We start from the raw sequence: 21,221 nt of genomic DNA, 5'->3' as shown, positions 1-21,221 counted from the left end.
GAAAGTGAGTTTAAAAAAAAAAAAAAAAAACCAAAGCACATGCTTTTAAACAGTAGCTGAGTCACACTGTGAATTTTCCAGTCCTTTCTGGAGTCATGTTGTGCTCACTGCAGAGTTTGCCTCCAGGAATCTGAGTCTTGATTAGGTTAGGTTGTGCTGCTGCTATAACTTCTCATATGCTGGTGATTGCTGATGATTTCAGGCATGTTTTTAGAGCTTGTCAGCCTTCTAGAAATAAAAACAGCCCTTTGGCAAGTAGGAGTCATTAAGAAGTGAGGTACCAGTCAGCTAAGTAAAGGAGAGTCCGCAGGCAGACTCTTCAAGTGTGATGCTTTGAATACTGCATGTGATGCTCATCATCACACTTAGTGCACTTACACTGATCCTCTGGGTCTTTTGTCTCAGTCTCAGCACATCTGTAAATCTGCATCAGCTGGAGGGAGAAACCAGGTTGATAGTGTGGTTCAGCTTGCTGTGTGGTTGCAAAGGTTGAGAAGTTAATGTTCTGTCTTGTTTCTTTCCAATGGAAGGGTCATTGGGTCCAGAGGAGGTTATGCTATGATTGAGAGACTGCTCAGAAAATCTAATTAAAATTTCCTCTATTTTTGCCCAGTCTATGTTTCTCAGAAAAATGCATAGAGAACATTGTAATTCCAAACAAGACATTCAAGATCCACCAACTGTCCACTAACCTCAGTTTGAGAAATAATTTTCCAGAAGGCAGCTAAGGTTCAAAGTTTTCCAGAGGAAGGGAAACTTTAGTGGCAGCATAATTTGTTTCTTGATTCACTTATTCCTTAATTCCATATGAAGATTTTAGCAGAGGTTCCTTGTGGAGAGAAGGGGTTCAATGGACAAATACTCTTTGGGGTCAATGGGTTAAACGAAGTTAAATAGAACTCTTTGTTGAAAATTCTCCAGTGCTTTGCTCTGAAACAGCATTAAACTTTACAGAATCTCCCAAGTTTACATGGACACAAAATTCTTTTTTTGTGTAGAGAATCTTTGGGAAATTATATGTATATATATTTCACAAAGCAAAGTACAATATTTTAGCATTTATCCATAAGTATGGATTCCCTTGGCTGCACAGTGCGGTATAGCCAAAAGCTCCCCTTGGCTCCAGTCCATCCCATGTGAAGGCTGGGTTTATGCCAGTCAAACCAGCAGTGGAGTCCTTTACTCAATTCAGCACCTAATCTGATTGACCTATTTGTAGCCCCTGGCAAAATACTTGATTTTAATGGAATCTTCAGAGTGTATTAGTGGAGTCCTGCCTCATAGTTGCATGATACAAGTGTGGTACTGACTGTTTTTAAACAAAATTCCATTTTTATCACTAGTACTTAGTATATATAGGGCTTCCCTGGTGGCTCAGTTGGTTAAAAAAACCTGCCTGCATTGTCGGAGATCCAGGTTCAATCCCTGGGTCAGGACGATCCTCTGGAAAAGGAAATGACAACCACTCCAGTATTCTTGCCTGAGCAATCCCACAGACAGAGGAACCTGGTGGGCTACAGCTCATGGGGTCACAAGAGTGTGTATATATGTATCTATATATAAGTCTATATATATGTGTGTGTGTATATATATATATATTAAAAACCTCAAATGTGTTTTGAGGTTTTAAGATTGTTCATAATTTTTACACTTTTCAATCTATATTGTAAAAATGTTCATATTGTGATATTTAATGACTAGAAAGTTTGAAAAACTATTCTGTAGAATTAGCTTAATACTGTATATCCTGGGAAATATAAAGACCTTTATTGGCAGTGTGAGAATCCTTCCTGTGGAAGTGTCACAAGCATCCAGTAAGCATTTCATTCCATTTTCCTGATTTTGTGAATACCCATTGGTGAGCAGCGACTGTTCTTAAGACTTTGGTTTTCCTCCACAGACAGCGTGGAAGATGAACTGGAAATGGCCACCGTCAGGCATCGGCCCGAGGCTCTCGAGCTTCTGGAAGCCCAGAGCAAATTTACCAAGAAGGAGCTCCAGATTCTTTACAGAGGATTTAAGAATGTAAGAACTTTCTTTCTGACTGCTTTCACACAGTTCTCAGAGGATCATTGAGAAATGAGAGGGAAAAGTAGAAAATGTGCAGTTCTGTGATATCTCAGCATATGTAAACTTCTTATCAATCTTTTCTACATATGAAAATTGTTGATGTCCATTTGGCCTTTGATTCACTTTGGTACACTATCTCTCATACAATCAAACAAGGATGAGTACAGAAGAAAGGTTTACTCAATTCAATTCCTAGTTAGGATTTTCTTTTTCCCTTTCAGTTATATTGCCATAATTTCAACAAGCTCTAACATCTATAAGTTTAGTTGTGTGTAGATTGGGGCCCATCAAAAAACTCTGTTCCTGGCATTGGAGAAAAGTCATGATAAGTTTGATAGTTTCTGAAAGACCATGTTAACCATGGCTCTGGACCACAGGTGTCGGTAGGTCCCTGTTTCTGGTTCTCTATGATCCAGGTGGATCTATCATGCTCCCTCCTGAGTGGAACATCTTCAAGAGGTGTGATTTTCCTTGCACACCAAAGGGCAAGGGTGAGAGTCAAGAAGTGGACTGGGCAATCTGCCAAGCACACAGTCTTAGGGATGCCTGGCTATGTGCTTAGCATTAAGATAAATACTGCTGGTTATGAATAGGGAGAGAACACTTGCTGTCAAGAAATTATTTGAAAGTAATTCATCCTGCAAAGTAGTAAATGGTCTTATATTAAATGGCATATGCAGCCCAACAGGTATTCCACTCTTACACGTATGTAAACCATAGTTACACATGCTACAGGTGCCCCTTGGGAACTAGATGAAATTGCCTTGATTCCTCCTCACATCTCCCTTACAGTCCCCATTCCATGGTCTGTAGGAATCTATAGTGTCCAATGATTTCTGATGATGCCAGCCTCTTTCAATCTGTCCATCTCAATGCTCTCTCTGTCCAACCTCATGCAGATGAAAAACCCTGCCTCTTCTACAGTATCCATACAAAAATTTACCTGGAGAATTTGTAAAACTAGTTGCCTTTTCAGAATATTTTTATCAGGATCCAACATGCATATTGCATGCAACTTTCCACCATTATTCTCTCTGAATCCATGGACTCTTTATCCCATTTCCGTTCCTCACCACTCTCCTTGCCTGTGCTTCCTAAATGTTTCCTTCCACTGCTTCTCTGAAATGCAGTTCTTCTGACAGCCTTTGTGGGGACTGACTAGGGTGGTGAGGAAGAGGATACAATGGAACTAGGTGCTTACCCCACACAAGCAGGACTTATATTATACATTGTAATATATAATCTATCAAGATGATGCACACAAATAAATAGGTATAAAGAGAAAGGGGCTTTGAAAATTAGGCTCAAGAATTAAAGTCTCTCAGTCGTGTCTGACTCTTTGGAACCCCATGGACTGTAGCCTACCAGGCGCCTCTGTCCATGGGATTTTCCAGGCAAGAGTACTGAAGTGGGTTGCCCTTTCCTTCTCCACGGGATCTTCCCAACCCAGGGATCGAACCCAGGTCTCCAGCATTGCAGAAAGACGTTTTACTGTCTAAGCCACCAGGGAAGCCACACCAGAGAGAGGAAGAAGTTGATATGAGTCAGTTGCACTGACCACTGACAGCAGCAACCCACTGAGTGGTGAGGACGAGGAAGAGAAGAGGTGAAAACGACCAAGTCTTGGATAAAAGTAAATGCTAAGTTAAAGCTCATCACAGAATAAAACTTTAAAGGCATTCCTGTGAACATCCAAACTTCCTTGTTCCAGATGAGAGATCTTGTGATAAATAAGCTTTTTTTTCTTTTTCTTTGCAACAGTGGAATACGAATCAGATGCAAAATGGTTGTCAAGTAGAGAACTAACCTCTCAGCATCCCTGCATTCCTCCACTACTTCTGTGTTATCACTTCACTGCCTTCAGTGTAGGGCTCTCCACTTGGGGTCCCGCTGCCCTTCATACCATTTGTTGCAAATTGGAATCACGATTACTGCCATCATCAACCTTCGGAGCCAGCATCTCTGCAGTCTATCCTCTACAAGTGGCCCTTCGTGAAAAATTGGCCAGGCTCTGAAGTCTGCATTGTTTCATTGCTTTGTTTTATTTTTTTCTTTGCCTGCCTGTCTTCTTTTTCTTTGCTCCCCTTCCCTCTCTTTTCCTGACCTCTTTTCATCTCCTTTTCCTATCCTCCTGATCCCTTCTCTATTTCTTCATTCTTCCAATCTCTCCTTCTTCTTTTAGTTCCTTTATCTCTTCTTCATGTCAATTCTTGTCTCCTTATTTTCACTTCTTCCCCTTCCTTCCAGTCTTTAATTTTTCTATTCTTTCTTCATTATCTTTTTGTTCCCTTACTCCATCCCATGAGAAAAATATCCAAAAGATCTGAATGTGCCCAAAGCATATTTTATAGTTCTTTAAATGAATGGGCTTCATAGTTTGCTCAAAATATTACTAATCAATGTCTCTGATAAATAAAAGAAGAGTGACCCTTTAATTTTCATTCATTTTCTTATAGTCAGAGTACAACTCAAATGTGGTCTAATATACAGCAAGAGAGGCCCTAAAGCAGCACACTCTTATTTTACAGAATGACAGCAATCTGAACCAGCTTAGCATCAGAGAAAGGAAATTAACCACTGGGTTCCTGAACACCAATTATCTCAAGTCCTTAAGATCAAAAAGTCATTTCCATGTCACTAATTGAGATATTCATTCTTTTTTTGAAGAGACAACCTATAGTATGGGAGAAAATATTTGTAAATCATATACATAATAAGGAATATGTATCCATACTATATAAAGAAATCTTACAACTCAATCCAAAATCAAGAAACACAATTTAAAAATGGGCAAAGGACTTGAATAGACCTTTCTCCTAAGAAGATATACAAATAGCCAATGAGCACATGAGAAGGTGCTGAACATAATTAGTTTCAAAAAATGAAAATCAAAGTCACAATTAGATACCACTATATACTCGCTGGGATGTCTACAATAAAACAGATAAAAACAAGTGTGGAGAAGTCGGAAGCCAGATACAATGCTGGCTGGAGTATAAAATGGTACAGCTGCTTTCTAAAACAATATGGCAGGTTCTCAGAAGTTAAATAAGAGTGACCATATGACCCAGAAATTCCTCTCCTAGGTATATACTCCCAAAGAAATAAAAACTTATGTATACTCAAAAAAAACTTGTATATGATGTTCACTGTAGCATTAATCATAATTGCCAATAAGTGCAAAAAATAGAAATATTTATGAACTGAAAACTGAATAAATAAATATGCTACATTCATACAAATTTTTTCAACAATAATAAAAAATGAAATACATCATGGATGAGCCTTTAAAATATTTTTTAAGTCAAATAAGCCAGTCATAAAGAACAATATAAAGTATGATTGCATTTATGTAAAATGCTGAGAAAAGATTGACAGACAGTGCATTTGTAGGGGTGTGGCAGCAGGGTTTCTCATTTGGATGATTAAAACAGTCTTAAGAATTCTTAAGTTGTGTTGATGGTGGCCACACTTTTGTGAATATACTAAATATCACTGGCATATTCATATTCAAGGAGTCTATTGTATGATTTGTAAATTATATTCCAATAAAGCTGTTAAAATTGATATAAGTAAATAAATTAATTGCATAACATTTAGCTCCATGTCAAATATTCCAATAATCCCAAAGCTTCTCTGGAAATGATGAGTCCTGCAAATGTAGGCATGTCATGTGGAGGGATGATAACTGTATTACTTGCGTGATAACACAGGAAAGTAAGTCAAAGTTCTATTCCTGCAACAACCCATAGCCCAGGAAGTTGTCCAACCCTAGGTTGTTGTTGTCAAGTCGCTCAGTCGTGTCTGACTCTTTGCCATCCCATGGACTGCAGCACACTAAGCTTCCCTGTCCTTCACTGTCTCCTGGAGTTTGCTCAAATTCATGTCCACTGAGTCAGTGATGCCATCCAACCATCTCATCTTCTGTCATCCCCTTCTCCTCCTGACTTCAATCTTTCCCAACATCAGGGTCTTCCAGTGAGTCATCTCTTTGCATCAGGTGGCCAAAGTACTTGGAGCTTCAGCTTCAGAATCAGTCCTTCCAATGAATATTTGGAATTGATTTCCTTTAGGATAGACTGGTTGGATCTCCTTGCAGTCCAAGGGACTCTCAAGAGTCTTCTCCAACACCACAGTCTGAAGGCATCATTTCTTCATTGCTCAGCTTTCTTTATGGTCCAACTCTCACATCTGTACACCACTACTGGAAAAACTATAGCCTTGACTATACAAATCTTTGTTAGCAAAGTATGTCTCTGCTTTTTAATAGGCTGTCTAGGTTTGTCATAGATTTTCTTCCCAGGAGCAAGTGTCTTTTAATTTCATGGCTGCAGTCACCATCAGCAGTGATTTTGGAGCCCAAGAAAATAAAGTCTCTTACTGTTTCCATTATTTCTCCATCTATTTGTCATGAAGTGATCATACTAAATTATTTATCTTAAGTTTAGGACTATGAAAGAATTGCTTCCAACTTTTACTGTCATCCTACCTATTCTACTACATTACTCCTCCACAATCACTAGCAAACTTCCTGCATTCTAATGAGCAACCTGCAATAATTCATGAGGAAGTTGCAAGTAATCAGGTTAGACATCTCAGAACTTTCCAAGCCTAATCTACCTGTCTTTGACCAGGCATTCTTTAACATCCCTTCTGCATACATGATCCTAACAGCACTCAGTCCCTCACGTCTGTTCAGGATCTCGTGCCTTTTATTAAAACTTTCTCAGGGACTTTGCTCCTGCAATTTTCACTCCTCTCCCCTGAACCATCAGCTACTCCTTCTATATTAGAACATTCTCCAGTGTGGAGTTCAGTTCAGTCACTCAGTTGTATCGACTCTTTGCGACCCCATAAATTGCAGCACTCCAGGCCTCCCTGTCCATCACCAACTCCTGGAGTTCACTCAGACTCACGTCCATTGAGTCAGTGATGCCATCCAGCCATCTCATCCTCTGTCGTCCCCTTCTCCTCCTGCCCCCAATCCCTCCCAGCATGAGAGTCTTTTCCAATGAGTTAACTCTTTGCATGAGGTGGCCAAAGTACTGGAGTTTCAGCTTTAGCACCATTCCTTCCAAAGAACAGCCAGGACTGATCTCCTTTAGAATGGACTGGTTGGATCTCCTTGCAGTTCAAGGGACTCTCAAGAGTCTTCTCCAACACCACAGTTTAAAAGCATCAATTCTTCGGCACTCAGCTTTCTTCACAGTCCAACTCTCACATCCATACATGACCACTGGAAAAACCATAGCCTTGACTAGACAAACCTTTGTTAGCAAAGTAATGTCTCTGCTTTTTAATATGCTATCTAGGTTGGTCATAACTTTCCTACCAAGGAGTAAGCGTCTTTTAATTTCATGGCTGCAATCACCATCTGCAGTGATTTTAGAGCCCCCAAAAATAAAGTCTGACACTGTTTCCACTGTTTCCCCATTTATTTCCCATGAGGTGATGGGACCAGATGCCATGCTCTTCGTTTTCTGAATGTTGAGCTTTAAGCAAACATTTTCACTCTCCTCTTTCACCTTCATCAAGAGGCTTTTTAGTTCCTCTTCACTTTCTGCCATAAGGGTGGTGTCATCTGCATATCTGAGATTATTGATATTCCTCCCAACAATCTTGATTCCAGCTTGTGCTTCTTCCAGGCCAGCGTTTCTCATGATGTACATTCATGATGTAGAAGTGAAATAAGCAGGGTGACAATATACAGCCTTGATGTACTCCTTTTCCTATTTGGAACCAGTCTGTTGTTCCATGCCCAGTTCTAACTGTTGCTTCCTGACCTGTATATAGGTTTCTCAGGAGGCAGGTCAGGTGGTCTGGTATTCCCATCTCTTTCAGAATTTTCCAGTTTATTGTGATCCACACAGTCAAAGGCTTTGGCATAAAAGTCTTTGGTAATAAAGCAGAAACAGATGTTTTTCTGGAACTCTCTTGCTTTTTCGATGATCCAGCAGATGTTGGCAGTTTGATCTCTGGTGCCTCTGCCTTTTCTAAAACCAGCTTGAACAACTGGAAGTTCACAGTTCCAGTTCACAGTTCACAGTTCACAGTTCAGCAATATGTGGAGTTGGGAGGCAGAAATATACAGTCTTACCACAAGTCCTTCTGCAGCTACTGGTACCTTTGTGTACTGTTCTTCATAGCAGATTATCTCAACTTACCCTGAGACCATGCTGTCTTCAACCTTATCATCACTCATAAGATGGTAAACATGTTCTGAGCACCTGTGGGGCACCAGACTCCCAGACCAGTGCTTTCCAGACTTCGTGCCCACAGGAACATTTCATGAGGGAAAAGGGTCCTCGAGGAACTCATGGTGGGGTGGGCGGGGACCCAGACTGAAGACAATGGTGCAAACAAGTGTGATGAGAGCCAGCCAGCCTAGGCTGGGATCAGATGGTGAGGAATGGGCTTCGCCTGGTCAGTCCTAAAGATAGATGTCTCCCTCTGTCTGCATGTCTGTCCCTATCTCTACCCCTCGCTCTCACACATTCTATCTTAGAATCAGGCTCTCACCAGCAGGATGCCAATGCAGTGCTAATGATCCTCAGTCCAGGCTAGGAGCCTGGTGTTGAGGGGGTCAGCATGCCATCCTCAGTGTGTGTAGAATAGAAGGGTAAAGACCCAAGATACTCACTTTTAATGAAACCTTTTAAAACTCTTATATTTTGATTAAAAGGATAAACTATTCATCAACATCTTAAAACAGCTGTATTTATATGAAAGTAGTTGAACATCCCTGAAAGTAAACATCGCGAGTGCCCCCCGCCCAGCCTTTTCCCAGTCCTATATATCTGATAGCATTTCTCCAAAATATATTGTTAACTTAAGTGGGAAATGGGAGTAAAAGAAGATAGTGAGAGAGAATTCCTTAGCCCCTCACCATATCTTATCCCCACATTTTAATTTCTCTTACCACATGCTAAACTGGGTCTTCAAAAGCAGGCTACTGACAGAAATGAAGAATACAGTACAGTGCTTCTCAGTCTTTACTGTGCCAGGAATCACATAAAGGATTTATTAAAACAGATTGCTGGACCCCAGTTCAAAAGATTCTGATTTAGTTGGTCTGAGATTGGAGTGGAGAATTTGCCTTTCTCATATGTTTCAAAGCAATGCTGATGCTGCTGGTCTGGGGACCATACATTGAGATTCACAAGTACAGTTCAAACATCAGAAACATTGGTGTCACTCAGACTCAGGTCCATATCTGATTTGTCTAGGGACATCCCTTCGAATGAGTGGTCTCTCTGTCCTCGTCTCTACAAATCAGGATAATGTAACTTCATTACATGGACTTTGCCTTGTTTTGATGTTTTGGAGGGTTTTTTAAATAAATTAAGATAGTAAACATGAAGTTCAGCAAAAAAGAATTATTATAGTGTGGCCCTAAACAGTCAACTTCAGTTTTATGTTCCATCAAAGTGGGGCAGTCATGGTTGACCCAAATATCCCCCACCAGGGTTTTGGGTTTTGAGCTACATAATTATATATTAAAAAGTATGTGGAAAGATGCAAGGTGTTAGCTACACATCAGCAATTTCATGTTACAATTATCTAGGGAACTTTAAAAACTACAAATAACTGGTACTATGCTTGGTGATTCTGATATAATTGCTCCCAGAAGAAGCTTGAGCATCAGGATTTATAAAGCTCTCCAGGTAATTATAATGTGCAGCCAAGTTTGAGAACCACTGAACAAGATATATAAGATTGTAGCCATAAAGTTGCTTCTATCACACACTGAATTGACCTCTTTGTGATGAGCCCAATAATGGCAAATATTAGTAGTTAAAATGACTACTTGGAATCTTAAGCCTTTGGTGTGTGGGATGGTGTGTGTAAGTGGTCTTACCTCAGATGACTCTGATTCAGTTAAATCTCGGCTGATGCTTACTAATCTTTTTTTTAAAGTCTTAATTTTTAAAAGATCCCATTTTAATAGACTGCTAACAGAAAGTTGCATTTGAAAAAAACTGACCTAGAAGGTCATACAAGAATCTATATACATAACTCATAAACTTGCTTTGCTGTTCTCTTTCAAAATCAAGCATAATTTCAGTCAGCACTAGGTGATAATGAATGGTGTTCTGAGCATTAATTTTTCATATGGCTATGACTTTTGGACATTTCCTCTCATTAATTAATAATTTACAGCATATTCTTCCCATTTTTCAAGGCACAGGATGAAAGATATTTGCAACTAGTTAGACTTAATATGTTTTGGACACCTGGCTACTTCCTGTTCCAAGTCTTTCCCTGCTTCCTTTTCTCTATTTTGAATTTTAATAGGTCAAAGTATCTTTTAAATTCAAATACATCTTTGAGGTATCACTTTAATACTTGTAAATGTCATTCTTCCCTAAAAATGTTGTGTTAATACTCTTTATGTCTAAAAGTACAAGATGTCTATATTAGTTTTCTACTGTGTGTAATAAATTATCACACATTTAGTGACTTAAAGAAATGCACATTCATTATGTCACAGTTTTGAAGGTCAGGAGTCCAAAAATGACTTAATTGGGTCCTCTGCTTGGGACCTCATAAGGCTATAATTCAATTATTGGTAAAGCTACGGTTCTTTCTGGATTTAAGAGCCTTCATCTAAGCTCATATGGTTGTTGGCAGAGTTTGTTTCCTTGTGATTGTATTTCTGAGGTCCTCACTCTTGTGCTAGCTGTCAACCTGGGACCACTCATCTCCTAGTGCAGGGGTCCGTGACCCTGGGCCACGGAATGGTACCAGTCCATGGCCTGTTAGGATCTGGACTAAACAGCCGGAGGCAGGTGAATGAAGTTCCATGTGTATTTACAGCCACTTCCCATCACTCACTCACATTACTGCCTGAGTAATGTGAAATTCATAGGAGCTCAAACCGTGCTATGAATTTCACATGCAAGGGATCTAGGTTACTCACCTCTTTTGAGAATCATCCTGAAACCATCCCCCCCACCCTGGTCTGTGGGAAAATCGTCTTCTGTAAAACCAGTCCCTGATGCCAAAAAGGTTAGGGACCACTGTCCTAGCAGCTGTCTGTAGTCCCTTACCAATGGCCCTATCAGAGACTTTTTCATAACATGAAAGCTAACTTCTTCAAAGCCAGTAAGAGAGTCTCTCTACTCTACTAAATCAGAGTCTTATTTAAAGTAACATAATCAGGGACCTAACATCTCCCATCACCCTTGCAAATCCCAAAACTCAAGGCAAAGGGATAAAAAAGGGCATGATTTGTAGGGAGTCACACTTGCATGGTGTCCATCACAGTGGTGTTTGTGAGGAAAGAGGAACCGCTTATGGGTTAAAATGGCTAAATTCAGTCTGAAGTAACTTTCAAGCACAGTTAATCCCACCCTCAATATTATGCCTGCAATCCAGACATCTTACGTATTTTCCCAAAAGTAGCACTAGCCTTTCCTCCTGATTTCTACAAAAGATTTGATGTAATAGCCAAATGAACCAGCAGGAGAGGAGAATTCTTTGATGGGGCATCCCCACCCTTCTCGAAGGATTTGAGAACTTCTGCACTTTAAAAATAGATTAAGGGAACTGAGGGTGAAATTATAGAGATCTACATTTTTTACAAAGAACGTGAACATTAAAAGCTCTAAATCCCATTTATGGTGGAGAGGGAGAAGCTGGGAGTTTTGTACATGCCTGGAAAAGAGTGGAATCAGGTGATTAGGGTAGAAAAATAAGCTGCTAATTGTATGAGGCAATTTCTCTTTTGTTACAAGCCCTCAGAGTTAGTCTTAAGGCTTTTATAGACTGATTGTGTGACCTTCAGCAAATCGCTTCATCCCTGGCAGCTTCTGTTTCCCTGTCAGCAAATTAGGGATTAAGATCTTCCCTTCCAATCATGAAGGGAGGTGGGTAATAATTGGTTTTGTACAGCTCTTGAAAGAGTGAGATAAAACTCTTCCTTAAGTGCAAAGTATTACTCATGTACTTTAGATTCAAGGTATAAGAACAGTGAAAATGTTATTTTCTATGCCCTAGCAGAGTTTCCTGTCAGACTTCCAAGAAGCAGGGCTGTCTGAGGAGAAGGTTGTCTACAGGTCTGAGCAGATAAACATGGCTGTCCTTCTGACTCCCAAATCTGGCATGGTCCATGTGCTCTTCTGGGCTCAAACCTTTCAACTGCCATTTCTCACCATGAGCAGATAGCCTCTCAGGGCATCAAATTTTAATTTGAAGATTCAGGACATTAATACTGATATAAATGAGAAGATAATGAGAAATGTTCTGCATAATCCCTTTCATTTAGAATGTGAAAAATAGACATTAAAGTCCTTTAGTATTTTCCTCTCATTCTTCTAAGTACTAGGGTAACTAAAATTCATAAGGTAGACCTGTGATATCAAATATATTGCATTAAACATGCATTTATGTGACATATATACTTGGGCAACTGAATGCTTCCTGGTTTGTTTCTTTTCTATCTTAACCTAATAAGATGCCATGCAAACAGGGTGTAAATTGAAATATGTAACTGTCCTATCTACAATCAGCTCTCCATTCCACCTTGCTGGGGTAACTATTAATTTTCTTCTTTATTCTTCTAGGTAATTTTTATAGGCGTGTATTTATGTGGGTGTGGCAGAAGCAGGGGTAGATTCTTTTGACATATATCCTAAAGATTAATTACTTTTAGCTGACAATGAATAATTAATCATGAACACTTAATTTTACTTTCAAGTAACCATTATATCCATGTTGACCAGAAGTTCCCTGTTTGGGGACACTTCAGTCTAGTGGGTTGACTTTCCAACTCTCAGGCTCCTCTTTGTTTGTTTGGGAGTCCCCATAGGGAAGGCAGCAGTTTATGGATTGCATGATATTCCATCCTTGTTTCAAAGAGGGATTCACCCTTGAAGAGCCATAACAACTCTACCCAGCATTCCCCCTCTCCCTCTATGAAAGTAACAAACAAACAAAACAAAACAAACGAATAAACAAACAGAAGTTAGAACTCGAGAAAAAAAAGAAATAAAAAGTAGAGACTTAAGACTCTTATTTCTGTTTAATCTGTGAGCTTCCTAAAGACCATGTCCTGAGCTTGATGCACCTCAATATTCTCCACTCATAATTCCAGGCATCTGGCTCATGGTACCACTCAGAAATTGATTTTGGAATTAAAGTATTAGACCTTAATCACAGATAAAATTCATTCTGTATCATCTATATAATATCTAAATAATAGTTTTTGCTTTCATTAAGTGAAATACATATGCATGATATTTAACTGATCTTTGCCTCCTAAACCTATCTTTTCTCAATAAATGTTCTCTCCATTGGTCTGGTCACCTAGAAACTCAAATATCTTCCTGAACTCTTCCCTTAGAAGCTCCTGACTCTGATTCATCTCCACGTTCAGTCAGTTGTCCAGTCTTCATATCTCATATCTACCCCTTCCTTCTCTTCTACACGGTTGCTTCTTCACACACACACAGCTGCCATCTTTCACCTGCATGACCATATGGGCTCCCAGTCTCCTGGTCAACCTTGCAAGCAAAGTTCTCTTAAGGACAGCACTCTCAGTCCTGCAGAGGTAACTCATCTCTGCACAAAACTGCACGTATTCTGGAGTAAAATGTCAATGTGACTAGTTCTGGTTGCCAGTTCTGGTTGCCACTGGGCAAGAGACTTGACCTCTCTGGGCTTCACTTATGTCATCTGCAAAACTGGAGAAACATCGTTTCACAGATGTTTTGCAAAGATAATGGAAGTAAAACACAGAGACAGAACCTGTCACGTGATGACAATCCAAAAGCAGGTTTATGATCATTACTCCCATCATTATTATTATCATTAGCAACACCGTCCTCCTGCTGTCTCTCTGAATCATGGTACTGTCTAGAAGCTCTTCCGTAAGATGTCTTTGCCCGCACCTTGCCCTGAGGACGCACTGGGAAAGAGTGCACTTTGTTTTTGTTTGATTTCACTCTGTTTTGAATTATTGGAGAAACTGACATAGTATTTCTCCTAATGACATCCTGACTGAGATTTTGTGAAAAATCAAAAGATGTAACATAAACTGCAATGTTTTAAACATAAAATGCAACCTAGAGATGCACGTAATTTTAAAAAACAACTTGCATAAGAACAACTCTCATAGAAAGCAAATATTTCCTAGAAACACTTCCAAAATCTTATAGATTTTTTCCCATAACAAAAGATCAAATTTTATTTTTCTCTCAAGTCACAGGAGGGCTGGTCCAGGCTGATGGGGAAATTTTCTTTCATCAGGACATTCAAGGATCCAGGTTCCTTCCAGCACATTACCCTGCATCCCTTGGCTGGGCTACTGGCCGCATCTGCATTGTGTAAACTAGGTCATTTTCATGTTACTATCCTGAGAGAAGATGAAAGAGCCATAGACAGGGGCAGGTGATTGTGCCAAGTTAGACGTAACAAAAAAGATATATGTGTATATATATGTGTGTGTATGTATGTCACTCTCATTACATCCCATGGGCTCAGTAGCCACATAAACTGTCAGGGGAAGCTAAGAAATATCATCTCTACCTGGATAGCAGTGTATGTGGATAGAGGGAGAATCTGGTTGAGAGGAACAACCAGTACTCTGCAAAAATCAATAAAATCTTCTACTGAATTTTTCTAGAGAACCCTACAGATTTCTCAAGTTAGTTTAATTAATCCTCCTGAGATAAAGTTTTTTAGTCTGGGAGTCATGTGTCTACTGACCTCAAACTCACATATCCCTTGAGGCATCAAGAATTTTTAAAAATAATAATAATTGTCTTCTGAGTGTGTCAAGGCTTGCTACTTCACTTAGCACAGTATCAGAAATGAATACACAGCAAGTTCAGGAGCTGCTTCCTCTAAGGGTTTATGAATACTATTTGTTGTACAAGAAACCCAGTCTTCATGACCCAGAACCCAAGCACACAGTGGTGGTAAGATGCTATGTGGATCAACTTTAACAGTATTACTCCTTCTCATCTCTTTGGATGAACTAATTAATTCATACAAATAAATCACTGGGAGCCCAATAAATAATTTTTTCAAATTCAGTACATGTTCCTTAAAGAGCCTGCTGTGCAACTTTGAGTATCTTGTGGCTAAAACTAACAACAAATCCAGGGCACCATTCATCACTGCAAGTTGCTAGTGGTTAACCAACCCCATAAAGTCAGATCTTTTTCCATTTTTTACAATTCCACTTCAATGTGTTCATTAATATAAACCCAAATGGCAATTATTCCAGTGATCCTGGCAGGCATTCAAATCTTCATTAAAATAAAACATTGCCAAACTTTGTCTTTTCAATGCTACATTTGAGTTGAGTGTGTTAGATTATATATTCTCAGAAATCTGTGCTGAATAATTTAGCTTGAGAGAACTACAAAGGAATGTCAAAAGAAAATGAGACAGAATCAGTAATTTCCTTAACTATGCCCATTCTAATGAATTATGCTTAATTTATGACATTCCAACTACCATAGAATTTTAGGAGATTGAGTCAAAACTTCTCATCTCAAGCTCCTCCCAGTTGTAAATACTTTCCATAAACATGTCTGAAGCACTGATCGTTTACTGGATACTCACTATATGCCAGGTACTTTGCTAATATTGGATATGTATTTATGAATAAAAGAGAATTGTTTTCAACACTAGAGTTGGGTGTAAGAAGGATGTAGTTAATAAGAAAGGTAAAAAATAATTAAGGGCAAATTGTGGTATATTTCATGAAGGAGACAGACAGAATTCTGTGAGTGAGACTCGTATGTGGGCGTAGGGGACCTGGAAAGTGTGATGGTTAATTTTTGTTTGTTGACTGGATTAGGCCTAGGTGCTTGATTGTTTCCTCGAACACCAGTCTAGATGTTGCTGTGAAGCTATTTTTGTAGGTGTGATTAACATCTACAGTCAGTTGACTTTAAAGTGGATGACCCTTGCAATAGTACTGGAGTGGATTGCCATTTCCTTCTCCAGGGGATCTTCCCGACCCAGGGATCGAACCCAGGTCTCCCACATTGTAGACAGACGCTTTACCATCTGAGCCACCAGGGAAGTTGATAATCTGGTTAGCATCACTCAATCAACTGAAATACTCAAGAACAAAATCTAAGGGGTCCCAGAGAAGAAGGAATTCTGCCTCAAGACTGTAACAGAGTTTCCAGCCTACCAGCCTGCCTGTAGATTTCTGACTTACCAGTCCCACAATGCTATGAACCAATACTTTAAAATCCACCCTCTGTCTCACTCTCTGAATTTTGTTTCCATGAAGGGCACTAACTGATACATGGATGCATGCCCAGTCACTCAGTCCTGTCCAACTCTTTGTGACCCCATGGACTGTAGCCTACCAGGCTCCTCTGCCCATGGGATTTTCCAGGCAAGAGTACTGGAGTGGGGTGCCATTGCCTTCTCTGTCCTACTCCACTGACTGATACAAAAGATCTTTACTAACTCTAGGTGTTTTATGTAAGCCCTAAGGAAAGGATCATTCATGAAAAGAGCAAAGAAAGAGTTATCCCCAGTCGAAGAAACAGCGAGAGTGAAAGTCTTAAGAAAGGGGAGGTTAACATGATTGAGGTTGAAGGAGAGAGGGATTCATAAGGTGAGGCCATCCCCAGGTGGGCATGGAGCAGGTCACATAGAGTCTTGTAGGCTAGATTTGTTTCTGAGTATGATAGGAAGCCACTGATGGTTTAAGTAGGAGACTGACATGACCTGTGTGTTTAAAACACTCTATTTGGCAGTAAAGGGTTTGATCAAGGGGGAAGGATGAAGAAGAGAAAAGCAGTAAGGAAGATACTGCAGGGGTCTAGACACAATATGATGGTGAAATGGACTGAAAATTGTGGTATTTCAGATGTAAAGGAGGTTAAAAATGAAAGTGTTTGACTATTTTATTTTCAAAATAAAAATGACATAATTTGATGATGGATTGAAAGTGACCAGTAGAAAAAGAGTAACAATACAGATGATTCCAGGTTTTCAGACTTACACAAATGGAAAACATTTGCTAAGAAACAGAAAATTGGGATAAATATGTTGAGTGGGTCAGGGACCAAAAGCTCAGAGTTAGTTTGTCTCATAAAGTTTTATAAATTACTATGGTTGGTAGTTGGGACTGAAGATATAAAGTTAAGAGTCACCAGCATATAGGGTCATGAGAATAGATGATTAGTAGCAACTATAGCAAAAATAACATGTATTGAGCACATTTGATGAAAAAACTCTTTTCAATGTACTTTCAGTTCAGTTCAGTTCAGTCGCTCAGTCATGTCTGACTCTTTGCGACCCCATGAACCACATCATGCCAGGCCTCCCTGTCCATCACCATCTCCTGGACTTCACTCAAACTCATGTCCATCAGGTTGGTGATGCCATACAGCTATCTCATCCTCTGTCGTCCCCTTTTCCTCCTGCCCCCAATCCCTTCCAGCATCACAGTCTTTTCCAATGAGTCAACTCTTTGCATGAGGTGGCCAGAGTATTGGAGTTTCAGCTTTAGCATCATTCCTTCCAAAGAAATCCCAGGGCTGATCTCCTTTAGAATGGACTGGTTGGATCTCCTTGCAGTCCAAGGGACTCTCAAGACTCTTCTCCAACACAACAGTTCAAAAGCATCAATTCTTCGGCGCTCAGCTTTCTTCACAGTCCAACTCTCACATCCATACATGACCACAGAAAAAAGCATAGCCTTGACTAGACGGACCTTTGTTGGCGAAGTAATGTCTCTGCTTTTCAATATGCTATCTAGGTTGGTACTTTAGAGGTAATTAATTCCCTTCATTCCCTGAATAGCCCTATAAAGTAAGCTTTATAATATATGATATAATAAAGAAACTGAAGCACAGAATGGTTAAGTAACTTTCCTAGGGTCACACAGCCAGCAATGAACAAGTCTGGAATTTGGACCAATACACTTTGGTTTCAGAGCCCATGCTCTTAACCACTGGGAATGACTGAAAAGAGAAAATAGAGAATTCAGGCTTGGGATGTGAACAAGGCAAAGACAGCAAAAAAAAAAAAAAAAAAAAAAACGAATTGAAGAAGCACAGAAATATGGGGATGAAGCCAGGAGAATATGGAATCACATCAGCCTAGAGACCATACTCCTCTAGGAAGTAGGAAATATGTTGAATGATGCCAAGCAGGCAAGAAAGAAAACAAGATAAAGACAGAGAAGTGTCTATATCAGTAAAGGCTCTTGGATGGTGAGCAACAGAAACCTAGCCTGGCTAAGAAGAAGGGTAAAAAAAGAAGTCTTTGGCAGCATCTAAGGCAGCTCAGAGAATTGAATGAAGACACGAGCACCCAAGCCCTGTAAGAGAGAAGCACTTGGGAAGCTCCAGGGAAGCGGTCAGGAGTGAAGTAGTGATGGTGACCACAGTGTTCACCGACCCACAACTACATCTACATCTCTACCCAACACTACTCATTTTCTATGTTTTAGCCATGTTGGACTCCTTTCAGTTTCCTAAGTACAAATTCTTTCCAGAGAAATAACCAAATTCTGATCCCTGCAGGAAGAAATGTGGAGGCGGGACCTTTGCTTGGTTGGAAGAGTTGGGAGCACAAAACACACCCTGCCCTTGGTTGCGTTCTCCTTTCCTCTCCAAATCCCTGTCTACAGGCTGCATTTCTTTTTTTAACATTACTGCAGGGAAAAAATCACTTGTGGTAAAGAGCTTCTGATTTTTTCCTGCTCTTGCAGCCTTTTCACACGTTATTTTCTAAAACACACTTTCCCTATTATTTAGTATGGATGGTTCCTCCTAATGCTTCCAATAGCATCTCAAATCTTGCCTCCACTGATTACCTGTCTATATATTACAGGTCTGTGTAGGTCAAATCACTACTCCCAAATATATTCTATCACTGCACCCAGCTTGTTCCTTTCTCAGTATTTATGATCATCTTCAATAATTAATTAACTTGTTTATTTGTTTTCTGAATCCCTATGAGATGGGATATTAATGAGGACAGGACCACTGACACTTGGGTCACCCACTTATACTCAGTACCCAGTAATTTTCCTGGGACAGAATAGGTTTTTAATAGGTATGTGTTGCTTGAATAAATGAATATGTTCAAGACAGCTCAGACAGCTCCCTCCTTAACTTTGAGCAGGGTTGTGGGCACTCTGTAAAGGGCCCCGGGGGCCAGTCTCAGCCTCAGTGATTCGTCTTGGCTAATTCTTCCCTTCAGAACCTGTTCACCATGTTATGGTATCTCTGTTCTCCATCCCTGGGTTCTGGGTTCTTTGCCAACCTTTCAGGTGAACTCTCTGTGGAGATCTAGACTGTGGATCCCCTCACAAGTTACCTTCTAGGTATTCTTGTGTCCCCAGACCTGTAGCCCTTCGCAGGACATACCCCTTCTTCACCAAATACCTAGTTTAGGGGTGCTTCTCTCGCTCAATGGTTCTGGGAAATGGCTTGGAACAAAGACATACAAAGATTAAGAAAGTAATGGTCTGTCTTTAAATGCTTCACAAGCTAATTACAAAATAAACCTTGAGTCTAAGATCTGTCTGCAAAAAAATACTTTAGGAACACCATTTGTAAACATTTTAACTTCATTGTAGCTGAGGCTAACAACTTTGCTTGCCTGCTAAGTCTCTTCAGTCATACCTGACTCTGTGCAACCCTATGGACTGTAGCCTGCCAGGCTCCTCTGTCCATGGGGTTCTCCAGGCAAGAATACTGGATTGGGTTGCCATGCCCTCCTCCGGAGGATCTTCTCAACCCAAGGATCAAACCCGCCTCTCTTACATCTCCTGCATTGGAAGGTGGGTTCTTTACCACTAGTGCCACCAGGGAAGCCCAGCAACTTTGAGGAAAGAGTTAATATTTGTCTGATCAAGTTAATCACCATAAAAATTAATTTGCAAAAATACCCAATTTATATGGTACCAAATACCATGTTACAGAAATGGGTGGAAATATATCAGAGTTAATAGGTTAAAGAAGTTAATTTCCTATTAATAAGTTAATAGGAAAACTTTAGGAATGGAAGGGAGAAGCTGGAGAACTATCAGGGGGCAAATATGACCCACAAAGACTTTGAGAACCATCACTGAAATATCTTAAGGGAAAAAGAGAGAATCATGTCACCAGATGAAGTATGTTATTAATGTTAATAAAGCTTGATATATAGCATGCACTAAACATTATCTTAAAATGCCTTCACATACATTAAGTCATATCATTTCAAAGCCACGTCAAGAGAAATGTTAACATTTTGTGAAAGAGGAAGTAAGCAAGGGGCAGCATATTTGTAAGAATGACTCAGAATTACAATGTGTTTGGTGACAGAATCCGGATCAGCTAAAGTTTTAGCTTTTTGTCAATTTCATTTTGTCAGAGCAACATCTACTCATCATGAAGAAAACTTTAAACAATGTCATCTACAAATAATAAGAGGGCACCTTTAAAAACCAATGAGGAGATGACAGGACCATTTCACTAGAACAGATAATAGTACTCCAGAAGATTAGCTCATTGGCATCTTGAACCGCTTCCTAGTACTATTCATTTTTTTTAATTTATTTATTTTAATTGGAGGGTAATTACTTTACAATATTGTAGTGGTTTGGCCATGCATTAACCTAATACTGTTCAAAGACCTTTGCTTAACAAACAGAAATGCACTGCGTAAGTACAAATAACACCTACTGAATCATTTAAGCTGATGGATCTTACATTTTTTTTCTTTTTTCTTTTTTAATTTTAGTTTATTTTTAAACTTTACAATATTGTATTAGTTTTGCCAAATATCAAAATGAATCCACCACAGGTATACATGTGCTCCCCATCCTGAACCCTCCTCCCTCCTCCCTCCCCATACCATCCCTCTGGGTCGTCCCAGGTCACCAGCCCCAAGCATCCAGTATCATGCATCAAACCTGAACTGGCAACTCGTTTCATACATGATATTATACATGTTTCAATGCCATTCTCCCAAATCTTCCCACCCTCTCCCTCTCCAACAGAGTCTGTAAGACTGTTCTATACATCAGTGTCTCTTTTGCTGTCTCATACACAGGGTTATTGTTACCATCTTTCTAAATTCTATATATATGTGTTAGTATACTGTATTGGTGTTCTTCTTTCTGGCTTACTTCACTCTGTATAATAGGCTCCAGTTTCATCCACCTCATTAGAAATGAT

General features: G+C 39.7%; 1 protein-coding gene across 1 annotated transcript in view; it reads left to right on the top strand.

The window, feature by feature from the left end:
* KCNIP4 (Kv channel interacting protein 4) overlaps positions 1-21,221 on the top strand; it is a 1,324,407-nt gene that overhangs the window by 1,217,485 nt on the left and 85,701 nt on the right. Inside the window, exon 3 of the mRNA XM_010860228.1 lies at positions 1,901-2,025. Coding sequence (XP_010858530.1) covers positions 1,901-2,025 — 125 coding nt within the window. The remainder of the gene's footprint in view (positions 1-1,900; positions 2,026-21,221) is intronic.

The sequence above is a fragment of the Bison bison genome, unplaced genomic scaffold, assembly GCF_000754665.1.
Source record: "Bison bison bison isolate TAMUID 2011002044 unplaced genomic scaffold, Bison_UMD1.0 scf7180017864464, whole genome shotgun sequence".
Classification (NCBI taxonomy): Eukaryota; Metazoa; Chordata; class Mammalia; order Artiodactyla; family Bovidae; genus Bison; species Bison bison.
The sequence above is the reverse complement of the archived record's forward strand: the minus strand, read 5'-3'. Positions and strand labels throughout refer to the sequence as shown.